The sequence below is a fragment of the Helianthus annuus genome, chromosome 7 (genome assembly GCF_002127325.2).
Source record: "Helianthus annuus cultivar XRQ/B chromosome 7, HanXRQr2.0-SUNRISE, whole genome shotgun sequence".
Classification (NCBI taxonomy): Eukaryota; Viridiplantae; Streptophyta; class Magnoliopsida; order Asterales; family Asteraceae; genus Helianthus; species Helianthus annuus.
In genome coordinates this window covers 98,108,713-98,135,884 of record NC_035439.2, presented here as the reverse complement: position 1 = coordinate 98,135,884, position 27,172 = coordinate 98,108,713, and the positions used below count along the sequence as shown (strand labels likewise).

Here is a 27,172-nt window from a genome sequence, read left to right as displayed (position 1 = left end):
GTAGCTTGGATTGTCGTCAATGGCGTTGGTATAATTGTCCAACCGCATGGCGAGGTCAACATACACGGGGTGATCAAAAAGGGCCAACTTTGGTATTACAAGGTGTTGCGTCATACGACCTTTGGGTTTGGTCGGCCTTCTTTGGTGTAGCCGGGTGTTTTAACGATATTAATACGTTAGAGGCTTCACCATTAATCGAGGGCTACATTTCTGGAACTATACCAAAGGCCGGTTTCCATGCAAACGGGAACGATTACGAGCATGGCTACTACTTGGGTGATGGTATCTACCCCGAGTATTCGATTATTGTTAAAATGTTTTCTGAAACTTTCGATGAAAAAAGAAAGTATTTTAAAAAATTACAAGAGTCTTCGAGAAAGGACATCGAGAGGTGTTTTGGGGTTCTACAGCAACGATGGCATTTTATCAGAAATCCTTGTCGCATGTGGCATAAGGATAAAATACGAATGGCCATGTATGCTTGCATCATTTTGCATAATATGATCATTGAGGATGATGGAAAAGCGATATGCCAAAACTATATTCCCGAAGATTTGGTCGAACTACCCCAAGCGACAACGGAAGAGAGACTCGCAAATGCTCAACTACTGCGATCTAGAGAAATACATAACACGTTGAAGGCGGATTTGGTTGAGCATGCTTGGGCGATTCGCCCAATTCGATTAAACAATGATCACGACGAAGATTCCGAGGAAGAAGTGGTTGAGGAATTCGAAGACGGGAACTTTGAAGACGTAGGTTTAGATGCTGGAGAAAACGAAGAGGAAGAAGGAGAGAACGAAGATGACACCGAAGAATAAATTTATTTTTTAGGTGTAATTTATTTTTTAGGTGTAATTTTTTTTAGTGTAACTTTTTTTTTAATTTTAATGTAGTGTTTTTTATTTAATGAAATGTCTTTTTATTTTATAAAACTTATAAATTATTTAAAAAATTGAAAATTAAATTAATTGAGTAATGATTACACAGGGGTTTTATGACTACGGCCTCAAATTGCATAAAGCCCCATAAAGCCCCTTGCTGACGTGGCATGCCACATGGCGAATAACGCCCCTTAGAGGGCTTTATGACTACACATGGCCTTAGTTCTACAAGTTCCACAAATCCACATGTACTCACATAGACATTTACTCGTTTGGCAATAATCACAAAATGTTCGAAACTGCAAACCTAACCAAACCAAATTAACAAAAACATCAATTTACCCTTTATAATATTACAAACCAAACACAATCTCATTTTTCATTTCAATTCTTTTCAAACATTTCAAAACTAGAGGGTAACCCCAAATATGGAATTTCCACCATACTCTCTATTCTATTCTTTCCTGTGACTTCTAATAAAGTAACATATCTACGCATCTTAAATTTGACAACCTGATTTTATATAAAAAAATAGTATAGAAACTAGAAAACAGTTAAAGTAAAAAAACTCTACAATTAATTAACCTAATACAATTTCATTTTTACACTCACAAACTATTTAACTCTATACATCCACACACAACAATTTTTATATAACATGCACAATGTCAAGAAACCTCATCTTGATAACATATCCATTGTAACATCCTCACACTAAACAAGTTTTGGCATCCCTTTTTCTCTCCTAAAAGAACCCATCTTACCCGAATACCGGGCCGTCGATGACCGCAACTTTTGCAATCTAGCCCGTCTAACCGCAGCCTTGCTCCCAACTCTTGCCATCGATCTACGACCGGAAGCTACAATTCTTTCCCCTAACCCGAACCCGGGCCCATCTGCATCCACTTCCGCGTCGGGTTCAATACTTAATTTACTAGCTTCTGTTTCTGCCATCTCAATTTTCATCAATATTCCCCTTTCATTTGTCTTCAAAGCCTCCACCCATGCCTTAGCTGCAGCAATTTTCTTATCAGCAACCTCTGCAGCCCCACCTGCCTGACCCGTTAAGTACCCGTATTCGAAGTCAGTGATGGTTATCATTGAATTGTTTATGGAGGCAACATTTCTAGCTTCCATTGTTGTGTTGATCATACTTTTTAGATTTCCTAAAGCTTTAGATTCTGATGATTTGATTGCTGTGAGTACCTCCATTGCAGCCTCTAGTGTTTTCTCTGCTACTTTGATTTCATGTTCCGTTTTACAAATTTCTCTACTCGTGTTTTCGGTTTCTTCACTTATGACATCTTCTTCTTTCTTTACTGTTTCGGCTTCTGATCTCAACTGTTCGAGTGTAACGACTAAATTTGATGCAACTGTGTCGGTTTTTGATTCGACAGATGTAAGAGACTCTAGTTTCGCTTTTGCCCTTAAGATCTTTGAGTTTAGGCTTTGAATGGTTAATTCTCGTTTTCGTTCTGCTTTCTGTAATCGAGCTGTTTCGACGCGAACACACGTTAGCTCGTCTTGGATTACATCCATGGAGGACATGAACTTAAACCTTTCTCCTTTAACCGATGCTAGTTCTTGTTTCGCACCTTCTAATTCCTCGGTTACTGCATTTACAGTGTGTTCCAGAGTTTACTAATGGAAGGAAAGGAAAAGAAACAAAAAGAAAGTAAAAATATTTTGTGTTCCAGAGTTTCATTTAAGGAAGGAAAAGAAAGGAAAAAATAAAACATGTCGTGTTCCCGAGTTTTATTTAAGGAAAGAAAAGAAAGGAAATGAAAGGAAAACTAGGCTAAATTTTTTAGTTTTTCTTTCCTTCCGATTTGGAAAGAAATGGTGGGAAAGACATCTTTTTTTTTTCTTTCTCGTCATTTCCTTTCTCACTTTTACTTTCTTAGCTTTTCACTCGTTAAGTTAACTCGGGATTTTTATTAGATAGAATGTATTAGTTAGAGCTTAAAGTAATCATTTGTATCATATATCCTATCTATTGTAATTCGAATATATGATTTGATTTTATATATATATAGAGAGAGTTTATTAGTAATACATAATACTTTACGGGGTTTTCATTATTTTATACCTAGTGTTACTTGACGCTCATTCACGTTATCTTCATCTTCTTCTCTCCGAGCCTCACCGAGTTCTTGAATCTCTTTCTTCATCAATTCCATAGAGGTCAAAAGGGTCAACTGTTTGGAACTTGAAGCTCTTGCTGCTCTCTCCGCGTCTCGTTTCTCCTTCAACACGCGCACCATATCGCGCTTAAGCTTGCGCAATTCTCTTCTCACATGTTCTAGTTCCTTCACCACTTCTTCACACGATTCATCTTCGTTCTTGACCGATGTTTCTGCGTCGTACTGGTCATATCGTTCGCGCCATTTTGGTTTTCTCTGCCTTTCTTTGGACCTCAAATTCGATTCTGCAATCTTTAAACATAGTTCCAGTACTTCTTTCTTTGCATCCGAAAGCTCGGTTTCTACGCTTTCCATTACAGGTTCTTGCTTCGGGATTTGTCTTCGTTATGCGACGGTTTCGATCAAAATCAGGGGTGTTTTGTAGAACAATGGTAGAAAACTAGATATCAAAAGGTACAACCTTTCACAGCAGAATATGATGATTCAATAGATACCCAGAAATCTTAACAAAACAAAAGTTTTGTGTTGTTCTTGTTTGTAAAGGGACCATGTGAGCAGGTTGCTAGCTGACCAGATATATAGAAAATTTGGATAATATGGATGGAATTTCATATTTGGGGTTACCCTCTAATTTTGATGTCTTTACTGGGACCCACTAAATTTTAGTTTTTTTTTATTTTTTTTTATTTTTAAAGGCATGGACGTGACCCATTCCGGCCCATTATAAATCAGCCCACTTATTATTGTATAATGTGCATACTTCATCCTTGCTTTGTTTGTATTTTCTTTAAATCTTGCGGATTTATATTTCAATCTACAGAAGAATACTATTCTTAGTTGTTATCAGTAGGTAGGGTGTCATTTTTTTAACCGAAACCCAAACCTGACCCGGCCCCAAGTGACCCGAACCCGATTAAGAGCAAACCCGACGTGCTTGAATAAAGATTAATTCATACTTGGACTATATTAAACGGTTCAGTAATCGAATTAGATGATTCGTATTGTTTATTCAGGTGACCCGAATAATCCTGTTATTCTTTGTATGGGACCCGACAATTTTTTTACGCTTTAGATTAATGTAACATCCGATTCTAAACATGGGAACCACCATCGACGTTTAGTAAGCCCTGAGGTTGGTATAAAAAATGTTGTATACGATAACAAATTTCACAACAATGTTTACTCTATTGTGCTAGGCATCTTAGCCTTTGGTTTCACGTAAGGTAACAATATGTTCTTCTCTGTAGTTTCGGGTTTGTTGACGTTGTGTACGACTTATATGTGATGTTGTCCTTGGTATTTAGGTTTGCCTTGACTAATCTTGAAGTAAATTTGATAGTCTTCAATGAAATTGTGGAAGTCATTGCTGTTTTGTCGTTGATTTAGACTCCATACCACCGATATCGCCTAAGGTAACAATATGCTCTTCTATGTTCTTTGATTTGGTTACATTTTGCGTATGGCTGGTCTTCTTTTGGGTCTCCGGTTCTTAAAATGATCAAAAATGAAGAAAATGATAAAATAAAATGTATGAATAAGCTAGATGTAATACTGAAATATTTACTTAATTTTTAGGAAACACCAAAGTATTTACTCAATGCTTTAAGTTAAGACTTAAAAGCATTGTTACTCACATTTATGCTTGCAATGTTTGGGCTTTTAGAAGATTGTGGCAGAAAGAAATGCAGTTGGGTCTAAATCTTGACTAAATATATTTAACCATTTATTAAGTTTAAGTTTCGAACTTTTTGTCCAAAATAATGAATTTGGGCCTTAAATTCAATGACAAACATTGAAACAAGTTTGATATGGTTTTCGTTTTGAAGCGAGGTGTGACCAAAACTGTACCGTAATTTTTGTTTTTGATTAAAACAAAACCGAACCATTATTTATTCGTTTGAGTTGGTTGTTGTAATGTGATTTTGTTAGTCAATCAACCGATCCCTTATCATCTTGTGATTTTTGAGAAGTTTTTTTTTTACAAAATTTGAATGCACCTATGACAAGCCCACTGGTTAGGTTGAACGGTTTGACCCACACCCTATAGAAATTTGTGTTACTAAGATTTAAAAAAAATAGTTTTTTTTAAATGAATTTAAAAAAATTAGTTAAAATAATATTTAGGAAGCATAATGTGTTTCAATACAGTTTGTATGAAACCCAAATTTATTTTCCGTGAATTTTGGTCTACATTCTCAATTTCTTGGCTCATGCAATAGGGAGTTGCAAAAATATATAAACGTGTGTGTATCAAAGATGGTGACATTGAGATAACCATTCAGGTTTCATTCCTAACTTCTTTTCACCATTTTATTCTTTTTTTTTAATAAATATTTATCTATACTTAAATATTTATTCTACTTTTCTTATGTAGTCTTTTGTTGTTATGGAGTAAACAGTTATTAGAAGATCTTCCGGAATTTGTAGGAACTCCAGCCTCATAATTTTCATTTTTTTGCGAGTGTAGCTGATTCGGTAAGTAAAGCCAATTAAGTATATGGATATGTATATTTCATTTATTTGGTGTCTCTTAACTTTATACACAGGGCCGTCTCCGAAAATGATAAAAAAGTTTTGGGCCCCGTGCGAGACAAAAACTTTGGGCCTCTTTCCTATAATATAAACTCATTAATCATATATAAAATAAACCACAATACGATGATAATTATTATAAAATAAACAAAACAAAAGTAGTGTAGCAAAATGAACAAAATTACTTACTTAAGCGAATCGTGAGCCTTTTTTAGCATTTTCAAAATAAGTTCTAGATCAAGTATTTATATAATTCATGCCATTTCTTCTCTATATTTCAAAGTATCATAGTTATGCATGTTCATTGAGTGAATGCTAGTATCGATTAAAAACAATAAATCCTATTTTTATGTTACAAATAAATTAATACACATAACATTAGTTTCAATACTCTCTGAATAAGCAAAAATAACTAACACTTGAATCCTTAAATCAAAAAGAACTGTAATATGTTTAAACATATTCAAACTAATTTGGCAACACGAATCTTTTCATACAAAAAAGGATAAATCGAGCAAGATATTGAGTTCTTTTAAGTTTATATTGTAGATGGTTAAATGAGAAATTAGAAACCTACAAATTTAAACAAGAAAACATGTAAAGTTTATTATGTAAATGGTTAAATGAGAAGACAAAAAATTGGAGAAGTTTACAAATTTATTAAGGCCGAAATTTAAATCTGACTATATGGGGTCTTTCCCCTTGTTTTATAATCAGCCTCCTTGAGGCCCAAGAAAAAATATAACATTAGATAAAGAAAATAAGTACAAAAAAGTGACCAGCCTGGGATTCGAACCCGGGATGGCCAATTCAACAGAAAGAAGGCGCATCAACTGAACCACTAGATGTACTTTTTAATACTTTTCTACACTAATTGTATATATATTTATATATTTTAAATAATTTTGGGCCTCTAGATATTTTGGGCCCTGTGCGGTGGCACCTCCCGCACAGGCCCAAAACCGGCCCTGTTTATACATTTAATATAAGAAGTTGATGTAATGTTGATACTTTTATATGTTTTAATTCATTGTAGTTTACTAATTTCATTAGTACTTGAACGTTTATTTCTTTCAAAGGATTATTTCAACAATTTTAACTTATATATTCTTCGTATCGTACGAGTTAATCCATATCTTCAAGTTAAGTTGGGTTGTTTTTTGCTAAACAGATTATCCTTGATCTCAAGCATAGTCCTTGTGGAAGCGCTAAGATTAGCTCCAATGGTCCCGTCGTTTGTCATCAGGTTTGTTTGTTCTCTTAAAGTATTTTTTGTATCGTTGAGTTGTACCATTTGCTGAAATAACGGATTAATTGTGTTAACAAGTGTTGAACATGTATTTTACTAAACTGTTATTAGACGTTTATTTATTAATATGAGATTTGATCGTTTATTTGTATTATGATATTGGTTTAAAAAAAGTGTGCTGTAGGCGCGCCTAGGCTCAAGGTCTTGCGCTTGTGCCGTAGGCGCGCCTAGGCTCAAGGTCTTGCGTTTCTGGTAGCATAAGGTGAGTGTTTTCCGTGAAGCGATAATTTAGGGGATTGTTTTAGGCGAGAAAACGTTTGCTGCATTGCCTAGCTTGTGCACCCAAGGCGCTGTGATGGGCCAAAACTCATCTATTGCTTCTTCAATTGATCGTTCAAGTGATTAACTATTCATACTTCTTCTTGAAACGAGTTCTAGACTTACCTTCAATAATAGACTTCAATTTTGGTAGAATAACGAAAAGAAAGTGTTTAGAGAACTGGTGGGAAATAACGCAAGCATGCGTTGGAAACAGTAAGTTTGAATGTTACATTAGTTTTTCACAAAAAAAAAAAAAAACCTTAAATTTCTCTAAAATTGTTTTGTACGTGAAACATTTTTATTTGCATTTATCTAAAAGATTAAAATTGCTTTTGAGGTGGATATATTTGTTCATTTAAAAGTTAATGTAAACAGTGTTAAATAATATAATTTACTTTGAAACCACCCGTGTATAGTATGATACACGGGTACTTAAACGATAATGTATATAGTTGATTATTGATTTTACCAATCTTTAAATATTAAACTGTGGCCATGACACCATATATGAACATCATTATGATTTTTATTATTATCACCATCTTTTATATGAACCAACATGTTTCTACTTACCAACAACATGATTTATTGATTTTACCAATCTTTAAATATTAAACAGTGGCCATGACACCATATATGAACATCATTATGATTTTTGTTATTATCACCATCTTTTATATGAACCAACATGTCTCTACTTACCAACAACATGATTTTAATATGGTGAACATGTTTCATTATGCAGTACACCGGGAAGATGTTGGAGGAAATGACATCAATATTTCTAACTCCCAGCATGCTAATCTTTGTATTCCTAAAGATTATTTTAGACTGTACACAAAGATTATTTTTTCTAGAAAAATAGTGAGATGAAAGTGCTAAAGCAATAATAATAGAATTAAAGGTTTAACGATATGCACTTACAATGTCGCCTGGTTCGGGTCTTTGGTGGAGTGGACTTGTGACTCGATCAGGATTGGAAGAATCTGTGGGTATGCTGAAGACAGTGGCGGACCCATAAATTTTTTTTATGGGGTGCGGGAATTTTTAGTAGTCGTTTCTCTTTTTGGGTCGGATCATATTAAAATAGATAAGCAAACTAAATTTCGTATAATCAATAAAGTACGTCAAATGTATTAAAAATGTAATTAAAAATGACGATAAGTGATGTTTTGTTTTGCTTCCTTTTTTTTTTCTGGTTTCTTTGGGTTAATGTATTCAAAATCCATGTGTTACCACTTGAAGTTCATATTTTTCACAAAAAGAGTTAATTTTCTCATAGAACTCATTAAAAAACATAAACTAAAGCCTAAGCGTTTGATTATTGGGCCCAAGGGGTGAACTCATTAGAATTTTTTTTAAAAGTTGACTTTAACTCTTAACTTAACATATATGTTAAGGACGAAATTGGGCTTAACTATATAAGTTATGTTAATGTTTAATTGATAACTCTGTTAAAAAAATAATAATTATTATTTCTATTCAATTTATATTTTGAAAATTTATAAATTTCAAAATTTCTACACAGATTATAAATTTATAATCTATAAAAACCTTATGAAAAAATGTTAATTTGGTTGTATATTAAATAATATACCTAAAAATTTAAATTTAATTTAAAGTTAAAGAAAAACTAATAAATCAAAATCAAAATAATATACTTTGAAAATTGAAACCATATTTGTCAATTCACATCACCTTTTGTGTCAGTAAAAGCAAAAACATATAATTATATTTAATTATATTTCCTATCATCTTCCTCACTTTCTTCTGTACGAAGATGGAGCCATAGAGTCCTTATTTGCTAATAAATTTTCAGGTGACGATTGTTAATTTCTCTATTCTCTTTTTATTTTAACCATCAGAGAGTCCAAGGGGTGCGGACGGAAAATTTTAAGGGGTGCGGACGGGATTTCGATGGAACTTAGCACTAATTTTTTTTTTCTCAGGGGTGCGCCCGCCCACCTTGGGCTAGCTAGCTTTAAGTCCGCCCCTGGCTGTAGAGTTCTTCGATGACAAACTGTGGGGAGCAGCTCTTGCCTATGGGCATCAAGATCAACCTATGTGACAGTAGCAGTTGGGCGACAGGTGGCAGGAAAGACAGAGTTGACAGATCAAAAGACACTTTCATTGCATCATTTGCAAATAGAATAATGGAACATTTTTTTCATTTAAAAGTTAAGTCAACACTTATAAATAACTTAATTTATAGTACTTGGAACGTTTATTTATTTCAAAGGATTATTTCAACAATTTTAAGTTATATATTTGTGTGTTAGTTCACCCGTAAAATTCGCAGGTTCTTAAACTAGTTAGTTAATAAAGTAGCATGGCTCACCGCATGATTATTACTTTCTTTAATGCATACAACCTATCATATCGTTTTATTCAAAGATTTTGTTTTTGTATTGTAACTAAAGCAGTTCTATCGTATTTTGTTTTTAATGCATACCCCTAATCTAGCCAAATCATCCGTTCCCTTTTAGCTATACACGACCCATTTGAAATTAGAGTAAAGTTTCTGTACAAATAACTTTAACGTATTAAACGTACAAATAGTATGAAAAAAAAACGTGGTGGCATTTTCGTAAATATTTGCTTGTAGGATAATTATCAAAATTACTTTACAAATGATCCTGTATATTAATTTTGATAAAAAAAAACTATACCTCACCAAAAAAACCCCAAAAAAATCTAACCCCCCCCCCCCAAACTAAATGCTAAAAACTAAACCAAAAGGCTAAACCCCATAACTAAATGCTATTTTTTTTTTTTTACAAAATTACTCTACAAGATCAAAATTACTCTACAGGATCATTTTACAAAATTATTTTACAAGATCAAAATTACTCTACAGGATCATTTGTAGAGTAATTTTGAATTGTATATTGTTTGATAAACTTGCAGAGTAATTTTGATTCACTTGTAAAGTAATTTTGATGCAGAGTAATTTTGATACACTTGTAGAGTAATTTTGATAATTACCCTACAAGATCAAAATTACTCTACAAGAACATTTTACAAAATTACTCTACAAAGATCAAAATTACTCTACAGGATCATTTGTAGAGTAGTTTTGATAATTACAAAAATACCACCACGTTTTTTCAGCAAAATCTTCGGTTCGTACTATTTGTACGTTAAAGTTATTTGTATTTGATCTTTTGTCTTTGAAATTATTGTTAAAACTTACAAAACATAAAAATTTTGTAAAGTTCTCAAATATATAAACTTGGAAAATATGATTATTAAAACTATATTACTACAAAAATAATCTATCAAATTCAATCAATGAAGTACTTTAAAAGTTGTATAATCTTTGGTGTTTGAGTCATGTCTTGGCATCGCTTTTCCATATAAATAGACACAAATATTATATACATATATACATATTAAAAATCAAAGTGAATGAACAGTGAAGGAGGACATTTTTGTAATTTCATTTTATAACCAGGTGTTGCCACGCGTCCAAAAACCAGCTTAAAACCCACCGCCCATTCCCCATTGTTAAAAAACCCACTGCAAACCCTTCAGTCCACCTCTCACAGTCTCATAGTTTCCAGAAGATAGAGAGAGAACCGGAGAAGTTAAAGTTAAAACATGATTAATCAGTTTGACTTTTTTTGTCATGATAGTAGCACCTTAACAGTTAAGATTTAATTTGATATTAGTTTTGTAGCAATTATAACAGTAACTAGGATGGGCATTTTGTACTCATTAGAATTTTGATGTGGATATCAAACACTATCAAAAATCTAAAGAATATAATAAAATTCAACACTTATTTGATGATAACAATAAAATATAACATCGAAGAATATTTATTGGTTTTTCCGGTACCACCACTATAAAAGCAATGTGATGACTGATGACTATGATTATTAGGAATACAAGCAATGTGATGACTATGATTATTAGCAAAACAACACAAAACTTGTCCGAAGATCAACAATCAAATGATGTCTTTTATTTCAATTTGACGAGGATTGGTCTAATAAAGCTTTAATAGAAACCTCCAAACATCAAAGTTTCAATGAATTTTATTAGTAATAATAAACTATAGGAGCAGCTAATTGAAATCTAATCTTAGTTTATCTTGGACCGTTTAATGGTTGCTTCCATAAATCAACAAACGATTCGACAAAATATAAATCAAGATTTAACAAAAACAGTTTGATAAAACGATTCGGCATAATCAAGAATCGCTTCAACAAAAGAACATATATTAAAGAAGAAAATAAAGCAAACAACTAACATATTCCAAAATCTCACATATATACATGTATCAACGATTACTTCCACAAATCTATACATATACGAACGAAACAATCAAAGAAAATCGGATTGCTTCAGCAAATCGGATTACATAAGCAAAATATTTGAAAGACAAAATCAAAAAACGATTCTACAAATCTATACATATATCAATGGTTAACATATTAAATGTAAGAACTAGGTTCAATTTTTATAAAATATAATGACAAAATATATAATAACGAGACTCTCGTTATTCGTAGAAAATATCATAGTACAATACCGGTTGCAATAACTAAATAAAAAGAATATAAAATATTATTATATATACCAATCTTGAATCAAGCCGCATCTTTGGTGGGTCCTTCACGCGCACTTGATAGCATCTTAGAATCGAGTATTCATCATCTTGAATCTTGAAAAATACTCATTGACTGCAACAAAGAGCACACTAAAACGTTGACGATTTTGGTTGAGGTACATGTTCAACACGCTTCCCTTAAAACAGATTTCACGCCTCTACCAAAGACGACACGTCTGTCTCCCAGGGTACAACAGCCGAAGCGGTCTATACTGCCGAAGATGGCCACGCGCCCGAGGTTACACTGGATAATTGTAGTGTTTGAACTTATGGAACAAATAAAGATGTGATGGTGGTGAAATCGAATAGAGAAAACATATCTCTCTAAGTAACCAACACATGGGTCTTCAAGTATTTTTTCTTTTCAATAACTCTCTATATATTCATGTAATTTCTTGTATCTTCTCTTGTATTTTTCTAGTTGTTCTACCTCTCAAACGAGGCACATATAGGGGTGTTCAAAAAACTCGTGGCTCGCAGCTCGCTCGAAACTCGCTCGAAAAAAGCTCGAAGAAAGCTCGGCTCGAAATTGGCTCGGTTGTAGACGAGCCAGCTCGGCTCGGCTCGGTTTGTAAACGAGCCGAGCTCGAGCTTGGCCTGGCTCGGCTCGTGAGCTCATGAGCTGGCTCGATAAGGTTTACATCCTTTATTTTTTGTCCCACATCGCTTAGAAAACAAAAACGAAGGGAGTACCTCCCCTATAAAAGAAGGTAAAAACAATGGAGAAAGTGAATTAACTATTTATACTTGCATATTTAGCCATATGGTTAAATTAAATGACAATTATGGCCCTTAGGCTATGAAGAAATTCATTTTTAAGGGCTTTTTAAGTAATAAATTTTGCGGTTCTTTGTTATTTCGAGCTAGATCGAGCCGAGCCGAGCTAGCTCGAATTCTAATCGAGCCGAGCTCGAGCTTCAAATCTCAGCTCGATTTGAAATTCGAGCTCGAGCCGAGCCAGCTCGAATCGAGTTCGAGCCAAGCTCGAGCTGGGTCTAGCTCGGCTCGACTCGGCTCGTTTACAGCCCTAGGCACATAGCCTATTATTATACAAGAGTTGAGGATGAGTGAAAAGTCTCACTTAATTAGAGACTTAACTTGAGACATAAGGACTCAAATTAAAAGACATTAAAACTCTATTTAAGAGTTTAGACTTTAATTCACCATATGAAAAGTTTATTAATAATTATAATTTCATTAAATTATAATTCACTAAATATCCATTCACCAAATTTCCAACATTAAACAACGATTAAAGCGAAAGAATCAACGAATTGTCGAATTACATAATCATCACATCAAAATCAATCACCATTACAGTCAACACTATGTAACCTTTATAGTCATGATGTTTATCAAGGAAATCCGTGGTATAATATTTTTTTTGGACCCGGTTCATAAATGTATATATATATTTCTTACAAAGATTAGTCAAAATAATTTTGACAAATATGTATACATACATATATATATGTTTAGTTAAAATAAACTTTAACTAGTGAAACATATATATACATTTTAAGGCCACGGAAGCATAGGTAACACAATATATATATAGTATGAACACTTTTATACCAAGAGTATCCGCTATGGAACAAGATCACTGACATGCAAACACGAAATAAAAACACTAACCATAGGAGGTTTAGATATACCTTCGGTTAATAAATAACCGGTTGAGACACCGAGATTCAATGAACAAATGCCAGTGATACGAACTAACAAAACACGAGTATGAACCCGTGTAGCGGCGGCGGCCGGCGACAGCGACGAGACCGGTAGCGGTGGCCGGCGGCGAGCGGCGGCTGTTGCGGGTCTCCTTTTTTGAGTTTTTGCAAGTTCTTCTAACCTTCTAAATGCAAAACCAAAACCTCATTTAAATAGCACATGGAGGTCTATGCATGTTTGCCAAATGGCGATGCAAGAGTGCATACGCGACAAGTGGCATAGCACGGGTGCATGCATGACAAGTGGTGAGAGGAGTGTTCTTGTCTCACCTGGTCCATGTACCCGCTGTGGGTTATCAACCTACCCTTAGTACCGAAATGGGTTCTTTACAAGAAAGAATTACTTCTACCAAAGAAGGGTCCATAACTTCTATTCAAGTTGTTTATGTACCTGCAGAGGATTTGACCGACCCTGCTCCTGCTACGCGTCTCTCAGTTAATACCCGCAATAAGTTCGTAATTACCAGTTAAACAGGTTAAGTGGATTTTAGTTCAGTACCCACGGTGTAACTCTTACGGGCCAAGACCCGGTCAGTAGCGTTGACTTATCGAACCGGACATAAATATCCAACAGCTCCCACTTGAACGGTCTCTGATAAGATCTCAACGCAGACAGCCAGCGGTGCTCTAGCGACACATAGCTACCCCCAACAGGTCATGACACTTTAAAGTCACTAACCAAGGTATCTTCCCTTTAGCAACGACTTGCTACTTGAAGACAATAGACTTATGACAATCATTGTCATCTATCCTTTCTGTAAAAGACATCAATTGAACAATGAGACATGGACCAGATTCAATCTCACATGGCATTCAATCATTATCGTTCTCGTTCAAGAATCAAAGTGGTCCAATCAAACACAGAGTAAGTTTGGGTAAGGCCTTACACTTCACCGGTTTGAATCAATGAGGGCGCCCCGATGTCTAGCTGTTACATATAATGTAAGAGTATAGAATCTCATCTTGAATACATACAACTCCCACTGAACTTCAGTGCTACTCCCAACCAATACCTTTATGACTGGCAGTTACGCGACAGCGGTTGACACTGATCAAAGAATAGTCTTTAGTAAACGAAAGTTCTAGTATGTATCTCAGGTCAGAGGATACTAAATGAGTATGTCTAAATCAAAAACGTCTTATGACTAAGATCCATGAAGATGATTTGATGCGAGTTACATCCAATGACGTCATTCACAATGAGGCCTGTGAATTTGGAAGTCAACTCCTTGAGTCCAAAATCAGAATAGTTTTAATTCAGAGTCGTTCCCACGAGTCTGACCGACTACGGATAATTTAGAATACAAGATTCATGGATTAAACGTATCAAATTCGAACACAGTTGTAGGATTCAAGAATTGCATTTAACTAGTAAATCAAAATGAATGCAAGAGTACAACTGTTTGATGTTCGTATTTATAGGGCTGTTCAGGGGCTTTCTCGCGCCCCGCGACGGAGACAAGGGGGCCGTCACGCCCTGCCAGAGCCTATAGACTAGGCCCTAGCATTGCTGACTTGGGGGGGTTTGCTGCGACACGATGTTGACACGTGGCAGCTCAGGGGGCGGCCTGGTGGCCAGGCTGTCGCGCCCCGCGACGGACCAGGTGGGATACGTCGCACCCCGCGAGTAACATATTTTATTGTTTTATTTAATTTTTGTTAAAATACAGGTGTTTCGGGGCCGTTTTTCGTATACAGGTGTATTTTAGGACGTATAGGGATGTTCTAATAAATTTTAGCAGAGTTGTTATATCCTCCCCACCTTGTTTAGAACTTGTCCTCGAGGTCTACTGGAACAGGTATGGATATTTTCTCTGCATATCTGATTCAAGCTCCCAAGTGTACTCTGGTCCTCTCTTGGAATCCCATTTCACTTTGACTAGATCCAATCTCTTGTTTGAGATTCTTGATCTTTCTGTCTTCAATCTGTAGGGGTTTCTCTACGAATTTAAGTTTCTCATTTACCTCTATGTCCTTAAGAGGTACTACTAGTGATTCATTTGCTAAGTACTTCTTGAGATTACATACATGAAATACATCATGTATTCCTGCCATTTCTTCTGGCAGTTGTAGCTGGTCAGCTACGGGTCCTATTCTTCTAATAATTTTAAAAGGTCCAACATACCTGGGGCTTAGCTTCCCCCTCTTGATTAATCTGACTATTCCTTTCCATGGAGAAACTTTTAATAATACTTTATCTCTTACTTAAAATTCCAACGGTTTTCGTCTGTTATCAGCATAACTCTTTTGTCGATCACGTGCTGATTTTTGTCTTTCCTTGACTTGAATAATCTTGTCCGTTGTTTCTTGTACTATTTCTGGTCCAGACAGTTGCTTTTCTCCAATTTTTACCCAACAGACTGGAGTTCAGCACTTTCGTCCATAAAGTGCTTCGAATGGTGCAACATTAATACTGGTATGATAGCTGTTATTGTAAGAAAATTCTATTAATGGTAGATGATCGTCCCAATTTCCTCCGAAATCAATTACACAAGCTCTAAGCATATCTTCCATTGTCTGAATTGTCCTTTCGCTCTGTCCATCCGTTTGAGGATGATAAGCGGTGCTTAGATTTAGTTTGGTTCCCATTGCTTTTTGGAAACTAATCCAAAAATGAGAAGTAAAACGGCTATCTCTATCAGACACAATGGATAAAGGAATTCCATGTAATGAAACTATTTCATTTACATATAACTTAGCTAATTGTTCCATACTGAAAGTTTCCTTCATCGGTAAGAAATGAGCAGACTTGGTTAATCTATCTACAATTACCCAGATTGTATCATTACCCTTTCGTGTTTTGGGTAATTTGGTAACAAAATCCATTGTTATCAATTCCCATTTCCATATTGGCATTTCTAACTGCTGCAATAAACCTGAGTGTTTCTGATGTTCAGCTACAACTTGTAAACAGGTTAGACACTTGGCAACATAAGTTGCTACATCGTTTTTCATTCCTATCCACCAAAAATTCTTTCTTAAATCTTGATACATCTTATCACTTCCAGGATGTATCGTGTATTTAGACTTATGGGCTTCTTCTAAAATTCGGTGGCGTAGGTTTCCTCGTTTAGGTATCCAAATTCTTTTCTTATGGAATCTCCAGATTCCATCTGTTCCTTATTCTAATTCCTTAATCATTCCTTTTAATTTTTCAGTATCGTCCTTGATTACTGATTCTTGTACTTCCTTAATTTGATTATTTAAATCTATCTGCAGATTTAATTTAAGAGAACGTACTCTTTTTGGCTTTTCATGATACTTTCGACTTAAAGCATCAGCTACTACATTAGTCTTTCTTGCATGATACTGGATATTACAATCATAGTCACTAATAATTTCCATCTAGCGTCTCTGTCTCATATTTAACTCCTCTTGCCCAAAAACATATCTTAAACTCTTATGATTAGTAAAAATGGTAAACTTACTACCGTAAAGGTAATGTCTCCAAATTTTAAGGGCAAAAATTTTGGCTCCTAACTATAGATCATGGGTTGTATAATTCTCTTCATGATTCTTAAGTTGTCTAGAGGCATAGGCTATAACCTTTTGATGTTGCATCAACACACATCCATATCCTAACTTAGACGCGTCACAATAGACTACAAATTCCTCAGTTCCTTCTAGTAACGCTAGTATGGGTGCGTTGGTTAATCTTTGCTTAAGAATTCTAAAGGCTTCTTCTTGTTTTGGTCCCCATTCAAACTTAACAGATTTACAGGTCAATTTTGTTAAGGGAATGGCTATTCTAGAAAAATCTCGGATAAACCGTCTACAATAACCGGCCAGTCCTAGAAAACTCCTTACCTCCGTAGGTGATTCAGGGACTTTCCATTTAGTAATTGCCTCAATCTTTGTAGGATCTACATGAATTCCTTCATGATTTACTAAATGTCCAAGGAATTGCACTTCTTCTAACCAAAACTCACATTTCGAAAATTTAGCATAAAGCTTTTCCTTTCTCAATAGTGTAAGGAAGGCATGCAAATGCGCTGCATGTTCCTCTTTATTCTTAGAGTAAATGAGAGTATCATCTATAAAGACAATTATGAATTTATCCAGATATGGTTTACATATTCTGTTCATCATGTCCATAAATGCAGCTGGGGCATTGGTTAAACCAAATGGCATGACAGTAAATTCATAATGGCAATACCTTGTTCTAAAAGCGGTTTTACGAATGTCCTCTTCCTGTACCTTCAATTGATGATATCCTGAGCGTAAATCGATCTTGGAAAAAAAATCGAGCTCCTTGCAATTGATTAAATAAATCATTGATTCTCGGTAATGGGTACCGATTTTTAGTCGTGACTTTGTTCAGTTCCCGGTAATCAATGCATATACGGATTGACCCGTCCTTTTTCTTGACAAACAAGATTGGTGCTCCCCATGGCGATGAACTTGGCTGTATGAATCCTTTCTCCAAAAGTTCATCCAATTATTTCTTTAGCTCATGCATTTCTGCTGGTGCCAAACGGTAGGGTGCCTTGGCAATGGGTGCTGTCCCTGGTAGTAGGTGAATTCGGAATTCAACCTCTCTATCTGGCGATAGTCCGGGTAGTTCCTCGGGAAAAACATCTGAGAATTGAGATACTACGGGAATATCTTTCAATTCCTTTCCTTTAATGTTAATGATTTTGGAAATCATATACACCAGTGATCTTTTTCTTGCATAATTGGCTGTTTTCATCACAGAGATGAATTTCGTGGACCTAGTTGGCTTGTCTCCTTTAATTGTGATCTTTTCACCCTTTGGTGAATTTACTTGTATTGACTTTTGATCACAGAGAATACTGGCTTTATTGGCTATTAACCAATCCATCCCTAATACAATATCAAATCCAGCCAGATTCATTGGATAAAGATTAGCAATAAAATTATGTTTTAAAATTTCTATTCTTGCTCCTTGCAAGATTTCAGTGATCTTAATGGATTCTCCATTTGCCGTTTCTACCAGACATTCTTGTTGAAGTTTAGTTAATGGTTGATTGAGAAGTTTGCAAAATGAAGTATTAATAAAACTTTGGTTCGCACCAGAGTCAAATAATACTTTAGCAAAAACATCGTTAACTAAAAACATACCGACAATCACGTCCGGAATCATCTTGGCTTCTTCTGCAGTTAGAACAAATGCTCTAGCATTCTTAGTAGTCTTGTTGTTCATGGCTGGAGCTAGTTTCGGGCGGTTCGGCTTGATATGCCCCTTTTCTCCACAATTGAAGCATACTCCATTGATGGGTTTCTTCCTACAGTCTTCTTTCTTGTGTCCCGGTATCTTGCAGAAATTGCAGTATGTAGAACATCTCCCTGAATGTTTCTTCTTGCAGGCCTTACTGTAAGGTGTAGAGGTAGAGCCTATATTTTTCCCACGGTTGGAATTACCATAGAGAAATTCTTGGGTAAGCTTTTGAGCTAGGTTCTTCCTTTGGTTTTCTTCTTGTGTACGTACTAGTTCATTAGTCAAGGTATTGGCTAGTTGTACAACTTCTTCTATAGTTTGTGGTCTAGCTGCCTTGACTACATGTCTAATCTCACTGATTAATCCCCATATGTAACAGGAGATTAGTACTGGTTCTGGTGATGCTAGGGTTGGCACTATTCTAGCATATTCAAAAAATACGGTAGTGTAACCCTTACAGTCTACTCTAGTCATTCTATGGTTTAAGAACTTATTAGCAATTTGTTCTTTTTCATTAGGAGGACAGAATTTCCTTTCAAACATGTTCATAAACTCAGTCCATTCCATATTATAGACTCTGTCACTTCCCCTAGACTGGAGAATAGTGTTCCACCATTCTAGAGCTGCATTCTTAAAAAAGATTGGAAGCAAACATGATTTTATCTTCCTCTACACATTTGCTTATTTTTAAGACTGCTTCAGTCTTTTCTATCCAGCGTAGAGCTGCAATGGCTCCTTCATTGCCCGAGAATTCCATAGGTTTACAATACCAGAATTCTTTGTAAGAAAAACCATATGACATGGTTCTTCTTCTTTTTGGAATAGGCAATTAAAGTAATGGTCCATTGTTTACGCCGTGACTAGGTTCAGTAGGTGGTCGTTTACTTCCACTATTACTTTTATTATTTTCTGCTTCTTTAACCGTTTTGATAATATATGGCATAGCGTCTATAATCCCTTGTGCCACTATGTGTTGGATGGCACTGTTATCTAATTGGTTCTCGTTATTATCGTTATTCAGGTTTTCCTGATTCACTTCGTTGTCCATCTGGATTATAAACATTTACCAAATATTAATATCATAGAATAATATTTAATGCGAATAATCACACAAACAAACACTTTGATCAAAATCGTCATATATTGCGACATTTACTCTATTTCATATATCTATATATTACAAGCTGTAACTGGAATTGAAAATACAATACTAGTTATGCATCAGTAGGTAGTGGATTATCTATTTTTAGTTGATTTTTTTTCAAGTTACACACACACATATATATATATATTTTATTGTTATTGTTATTGTTATTATTATTATTATTATTATTATTATTATTATTATTATTATTATTATTATTTGTGACAACCCGAATAATTAAGGTTAACACTACTTAATGTTTATTTGTCTATCTCGTGCACCGCTGAATGTTATGTGTGTATGATTAGTTTTTATGCAAGAAATCGTTAAATGTTTTATGTGGCGCTTAACTAAGTTAGGTGATTAAACTTGATTGAACCGTAAATCTACTTGATATACTTGGGCCGCAAACTTGTTTAGCACACACACTTTCAAGTTGGGTCGGTTAGTGTAATATACACGGTTAGAGTAATATGCACACGTTGGGCCGCATATGGGTATCTTGACGCACACATACCTCCTTTAAGCTTCTAGTCCACTCGGCCCAATCCAACAATTGTGAACCAACTCGGCCCAATCTTCTCATTTGCATCATATTTACGTAAATATGAGTGTTATATGTTATAACTTTGTATTGCAAACCCTAAAACCTCCTAATCTAGAGACGGCAGTAACCCCCCTTTCTTCGAAGTTCTCTACGGATCAGAAGATCCCCTCCTCGTACATCTGTTATTTCGTGGTAAGTGTATTGATCCTAGTTCCAAACTAATCGTATCGTTGATCGTGAATCGTGTTATACTCGTTGATGTTTCTATGTTATATCCTAGATATTAAATTATAAGGTAGGATTGCTTGTTAATAATTGTTTGTTTTGGTTTCGTTCAAGTACTGATGTCATTGTTGCCGATCATGTGAGTGGGCCGCACATGGTGCTCTTCAAATTGTCAGAATCTATTTCTTTTATATGATTATAATCTATAGAATCGGTGGTCAACACCTATGTATGAATTTAGAAAAGGTTATGATATTAATAAAGATTCATGTATGGCATAATGTTTGGTGGTGCATTAATTGTTAACTTGATTATGTTCATTGATTTGATTGGATGTTTTCCTAGTGCCGTAAATGTCACTGTGAATTTAGGGATCATGCATAGGTATGTGCGATGATGATGATCGAATTTTTTTATTGCTTTCAGATGTGTTTTTGTCTGATTTAATTAATCATCAGGAGATGTGGGTATAAAAACCAAATTTGTTAAAAAGATTAATGGCTATTAGAAAGGTTTACTTCTGTTGGTATAGGGTAGGTTCGATGACTTATGTGATATGTGATGCTATGAGAAATATGTGGGTAGTGATAACTGATAAATATGATTTGAGAATGCATGATAATGTGATTGCTAGGTGGTTAATTATTATCGCTTAATAATGTAATTGCATGATGAAAGTATATTGAAATTATGTGGCCTGATTGTGAATGAGGATGAAGATGAGACTGTTAGGGGTTATGGTGAGATCCAATAAAGCCAGGCCCACTCCGATCACACACTTACTTGGGTCTGTTATATTAGTTGGGCCACACACACCGGCGTCCAGTCGCACCATTTTGTGCAGCCATACAATACACACGGGCTGCACATTACGTGTTGAATGCTATGAATGCTTACTTACTGTTACGATGTGTGATCTATGTATAAATGCGTGCACGACACTTGTTTAATATAAATGAAAAGAATGTGATTTATTACATAGGAAACTGATTATCATTGAGGACCATATTGGAATCTTGGTGTAAACTTATATGAGAGCTGAATGCACGCTATGAAACTACTTGATGGGAATGGGCTGCTATATTGACCAGTATGACATGCGTTATACGAGTGCTTCTTGTACACAACATAAGTGTGGAATACGTGATCTATGTACATGCGAACTAACTGTCTTTGGTAACCACGGGAGGGTTTGATTGACTAACATGGAATGGGTAACGTAACATACCGAGCAATCTAAGGTGAGTTCACACACTTTCCAAGGCATGGGATTCCCGGTGGTTAGGAATGGGGTAAAGAATTTAAAACGGAACCTACATATCCTCCTTGGGTAGGATATGTACCTCCATCCTCCATGGGTAGGATGCCAATAATAAAACTACGTATTCTCCTTGGGTAGATTACGTACCTTCGTCCTCCTTGGGTAGGACAACAACCTTAAACTTACTAGACAAAACTCTATCATGAAGTCCCTCATTTTTATATCGACTTAATCGCCGGGCCAATGGCGAACGGGTCATTAGTTAATAGCGCTATTAGGGTTGACAATCCTCACACCGTGCCGGTAGGACGGGCGTGTACTAATGGATCTGGGCACTTAGTCAATGATGATAGACATTGACGTAGGGCACAACTTACTTTCGTTCGTTGTCGATATGGTAACGGTCTAGTGGTTCACATGGGGAAGCCCCCACTGATTATGGATATGGTTTGGGAAATAAAGATACTGGTTATGGTTTGGAACGAAGGAACTGGTTAATCATATTTTCAACTATGGGGTAACCCCCACGGCAAGTAAGCCAGCTAAAGACAAACTATGTTTTCGGAAACAACTTAAAACGAACACCCAACTGTGAACTCGCTCAACTTTGTTGTTGATTCGTTGTTACATGCCTTGCAGGCCTCTAGGTGCATATTGTTGGAACTTGCTATCTGGGAAGCTGGAGTGGTCATGGGTCGAGATACATGGAAACACAACACAAGACAAATGGCTTTTACATGTGGCTTATAAATACTTAATGAATGAATTATGCTTCCGCTATATACTGTGAATTGTTTATAACGTTGTAATACTTAAGGTTAATAAATGAAAGTTTTATTTAATTATATTACGCGAAGTTCAATGTGATTGGTGGCTTGGATCCTGATATGTCACACGCCCCGTGGTAATGCCGCATGTGGTATTTTGGGGGTGTGACAGATTAGTGGGGGTTCATCTAGTACTGCATGTTTCGCTCGTCGTACTTCCAAACTAGCCTCTCCCCTATCTGCTTATCCTTTCACCTTCATCTAATAACTCATCACCCAAAGTGCGGAGTTCCTTCACGTTTTCGGTACTCATGGGTGGTGGTGGTGCTGGTATCGGGTCAGGGTACTGGGGCATCGGTTCTTTGTATGGGTATGGGTTCTCTAGGATTTCCCAAATATACTAGTCATTATCCCAATATGGATCTAGAGGGTCAAGTTTAGGGTATGGTGCTACATGGTTTGGTATGGTTTCCTCTTGTGGGTAGAGTTCTCGATAATCCCTATGGTTGTCATTCCATGGATCGTAGGCTAAGCGATTGGGTGCTGGAACTCTAGGGATTTCATTTGGGTCGAAGGCAGGTATTGGAATTTTGTCTCCTGGGTTAGGTTCTATTTCCATGGGTTGAGTTGGAAATAGTGGTAGCGGCTGTGGTGCAATGATTTGTTCTAAGTTTGGGTCTGCAGTTGTGGTAGCTAATATGTGAAAATTGGCCAATCGCCTATTGATTATGTCCTGGGTCTGGGCATTCATCTTCCTATTCGTTGCTGCTAAGGCCCGTTGCTGCTGCAACTTCCTCATTCTCTTCCTACGCTCGTGTGCTCCCCGACTGAACCATCCTTTCTTTTTGGTAGGGAATGGTTCTTCGAATTGTGCCTTAAATATGAAAATCCTCTCTTCTGTGTCAGTTGAATACCCCGAGGGGGTAGGCTGGGAAGAAGTTCCTTCATCTCTAGAAGAACTAGACAGTTGACGATAGGCGTCCGATGGTCCTTGATCACTCATACTGTAAACTAACAAATTGTCAAATAACACAAAACAATAATATGCAGATATGCACGTAATCCCATAGATTATTTCCTAACATAATGGATAAAATTTTGGTATCAGCAGAACACTTCTGCGGCTGAAATCAGCGGCTGTAGCTCTGATACCACCTTCTGTCGCAACCCCCGACCCCTACTCCCGGAGGCGGGCGGCCGCGGCCTACTCAGAGATGCTGGTATCGGTGTTTATCGTTAATTTGGCAGCGAAAATTTCATCAGGACCGTAGTTAAGAAATATTTTATCAGAGTAAAACACCATATTTTTATAACAATAAATACATTGGGATAAACCCAAGTTTCTATTACAAACATGTTTATAGGGATAAACCCTAATTTATTGAAATAAAACTTCTTCTTCATTTAGGTAACTTTTATAGCCACTTCTCCAAGCCTTCAGTGCTGTCCAGCTGGCTTCTAATTGGCTTTCACATTTTATTACCTGAAACGCGTTTAAAAACATTTTATCAGCAAGAAATACTCGCGTGAATCCCAGTTTAATCAAAAAAGGTTTTATCGTTTTACAGCATTGAGGGCAATCTAGCAATTACATTTGTTTATATCTACTTTAATTACCACCCACGGTACTGTCAATCCTGAGTGGTGGTAATATTACTACTCATAGTGTAGTAACAAATTTTGTATACAAAACCCCAACATACCAACGATAATTGTAGAATACAAATACTCAATCACTGTTAAATATAAATTAAAACAATTGAGGTTTTGTAAAAACACTTTGTGAAAAGAGGAATCATTCACATTGCTATTTTAGGCATTTCCCTTGTGACTTCCTGGTTATAATCTAATAATTAAACAATGCACATGCGTTAGTATAATAACCCAAATTTACATTAGTTATACCCTCCCCGAGACAGAACTCCAACGACTGAGTCAGGAAGAGCCTCCACATGCGTTATGGAGCACTAGATCAATCGGGCAGCGTATCTAATACGTAACCAGGGGTTATAATACTTACAATGAGGCAGAGCTTCGCTAACTAGTGGGGTATTATACCCGGAAATTATAATTGCTATTCAGAAATGAGAGAGAGAGAGAGATCGAAAATTGAACTATTCTCAACTGAAACCGATCGATCCTATTTATAGGGCTGTTAAGGGGCTTTCTCGCACCCCGCGACAGAGACAAGGGGGGCCGTTGCTCCCCGCCAGTGCCTGTAGACTAGGCCCTAGCATTACTGACTTGGGGGGTGATGTCTGTCGTTAGTGACATGCAAAAACCTATTTAAACTACTAGTATAGAATAAGCAGGGTATCGAACCAAGGGAGGATTGTGGAAAGTGTTATTATGCTAAGTATTGATGAACTATTACTGAAATGAGAAATCGGTTTGTTTGATTATGTGAAAGAACTAAATTAACAAGTAAAAAGTGTGATTTAAATAAGTAGGAAGAAAGATGGTTCCTCCAGATTTCAGGTTTTGCAATTAACTTCAATTATGTGTTTAACCGTTACCTACATAGACATAGGTGTTAATTTTGATTAATTAATTGTGATAACCAACGACTAAGTACTCCAGTCAATACATAATGGGAGGTTATCGAATGATTATCAATTACAATTTACAAACCCTAACCCCATGTCAAATATATCCCAATTACTTGGGGAACTGAATATTGGTGCATCCGTCTGTCGACTTCGTCTTGTATCGAGTCTTGTATGTATTTAGATAGATCATGGCACGTTGTACGAGAAATCTGTTAAAAATGGGTTGGAATGTAATTTCGCACGAAATTACATGATTAGTAATTCCGTACGAAATTACAAGGTAATTTCGTATGAAATCTAATTTCGCATGAACCTTGATTTCGTTTGTAGCAATTCCGTGCGAAATTACCAGCCTATAAATAGAGGTGCTTTGATTTCATTTGTAACTTTCCGGCTTGTGTACCAGACTGCTGCCGAAGTGTCGTCTCGCTGTAAAACGTTGTGAAATCAATCAAAAGACAGTTTAAAGTGAATATCTAGCTGAATTGACTTGATACGACTCTTTCCGCCTTTCGTATCGAGCAAAAACTCTTTTGATTGACTCATTCGGGTCTGAAAATGATCCTACAAGTGGTATTAGAGCTCAGGAGGAAGAGTTCGTACCAATTCAGCTGCAAATTCTGATTTCTACACCTTCTTTTTCACAATTAACAAGTTTTCACGGTCAAAATGTTTTGAATTTCACACATTATGTGCACAATAGTATTTTAACAAACCCTTGAAAGTTTCAGACTTAAAATCGAACAATAACTTGATCAATTTGACAAAATTCAGCTCGAGATGATGACGTCAGCATAATTTCGCACGAAATTAGGGTTTAATTTCGCATGAAATAGCCTAATTTCGCTTCAGATCGTTATTTCGCTTGAAATTTCTCATACGAAATTACTTATTTCGCACGAAATTAGCTAATTTTGCATCAAGGTGTAATTTCGTTTGGTAATCTCGCACGGAATTAGTTATTTTGTTTGAAAGTGTGGTATTTCGTACGGAATTAGGGTATTTCGCATCAAAACTATTATTTCGTTTGAAAGGGAATTTCGCACCAAGGGATTTCGTTTGAAAGTGAATTCCGTTTGAAACTGATTGTTTGTGAAATTTTTGAAAACCTAAACATGGAAGAGGAATTTTACAATGCCTTTGCTACTCCGATTACCATTGCACAACATACAATGTTAGAAAATGAAACGGGTACCATGCAAAAACCGCCTAAGCTCATGAATATCGAGGAGTATATAGGATGGGAAGAACGTTTTGAGAATTGGGTTCAAGCAAATTATTTGGATGCTTGGGAATGTGTTGAAACGAAATATGTTAGACCAATGACTGATGATGAGGAGGTGATTGCAATTAAAGATCTTAGTGCAGAAGAGAAAAAGAAATACAAAGATGAGAAAATGATGACGAGTTTATTGCATCAAGCTATTAAGGAAGATATCTTGGTTTTATTGCAACACAATGGAACTGCATATTCTATCTGGAAAGCTTTAAAATCAAAGTTTGTTGGGAGTAAAGAAATGATCAAGAACAAAAAATCACTTCTAAAGAAAGAGTTCGATCTATTTCGAGGTTTGAGAACTGAGAGTACAAAGCAGATCATCGAAAGATATTGCAATCTGTTAGTCAACATGAAGAGAGTGAGCATCACAAAAGATAATGAAGAGTTGATTGAAAAGCTGGCTGATGCGTTGCCACATGAAAATTAGGGGACGTATCTGATGATGTTGAGAAATAAGAAAGATTTTAGCAATTTGACACTGAGTAAGTTCATTGAGAAACTTGAAGCTCAAGAAATGGAACAAGGGAAAATTTCAAGAATGAAAGATTTTGATGGTGAACAAGATATCGGTCTTTATTACAAAGCAGGTTTGAATGATAAAACCAACATGTCACCAAAGGTTGAGACTGCATTCAATGCAAAGAGTTCATCGGGAGGTTTATCTAAAGGATCAAACAGCAAAACGAGTTTTTCTTCATATCCATCATTTGATCTAAACATTTCTGCAACAAAGAATGGCAAGAAGTTAC

At 35.9% G+C, this 27,172-nt stretch overlaps 1 protein-coding gene across 1 annotated transcript; it reads right to left on the bottom strand.

The window, feature by feature from the left end:
• Positions 1–1,438: 1,438 nt before the first annotated feature.
• LOC110867951 (protein PLASTID MOVEMENT IMPAIRED 2) lies at positions 1,439–3,617 on the bottom strand. The gene is made up of 2 exons (XM_022117017.2): positions 2,974–3,617; positions 1,439–2,497 (listed from the first exon to the last, which is right to left on the bottom strand). Exons 1-2 carry the CDS (start codon positions 3,380–3,382, stop codon positions 1,599–1,601), a joined length of 1,308 nt encoding a protein of 435 aa, XP_021972709.1. The 5' UTR covers positions 3,383–3,617; the 3' UTR covers positions 1,439–1,598.
• Positions 3,618–27,172: the final 23,555 nt, after the last annotated feature.

Excerpts from the sequence above, each read along its gene's own strand:
- LOC110867951 (XM_022117017.2), bottom strand. The coding sequence starts at position 3,382 with ATGGAAAGCGTAGAAACCGAGCTTTCGGATGCAAAGAAAGAAGTACTG. Across the intron at positions 2,498-2,973 it reads TGAGCGTCAAGTAACACTAG|TAACCGAGGAATTAGAAGGT; the intron begins GTATAAAATAAT and ends CTGTAAATGCAG.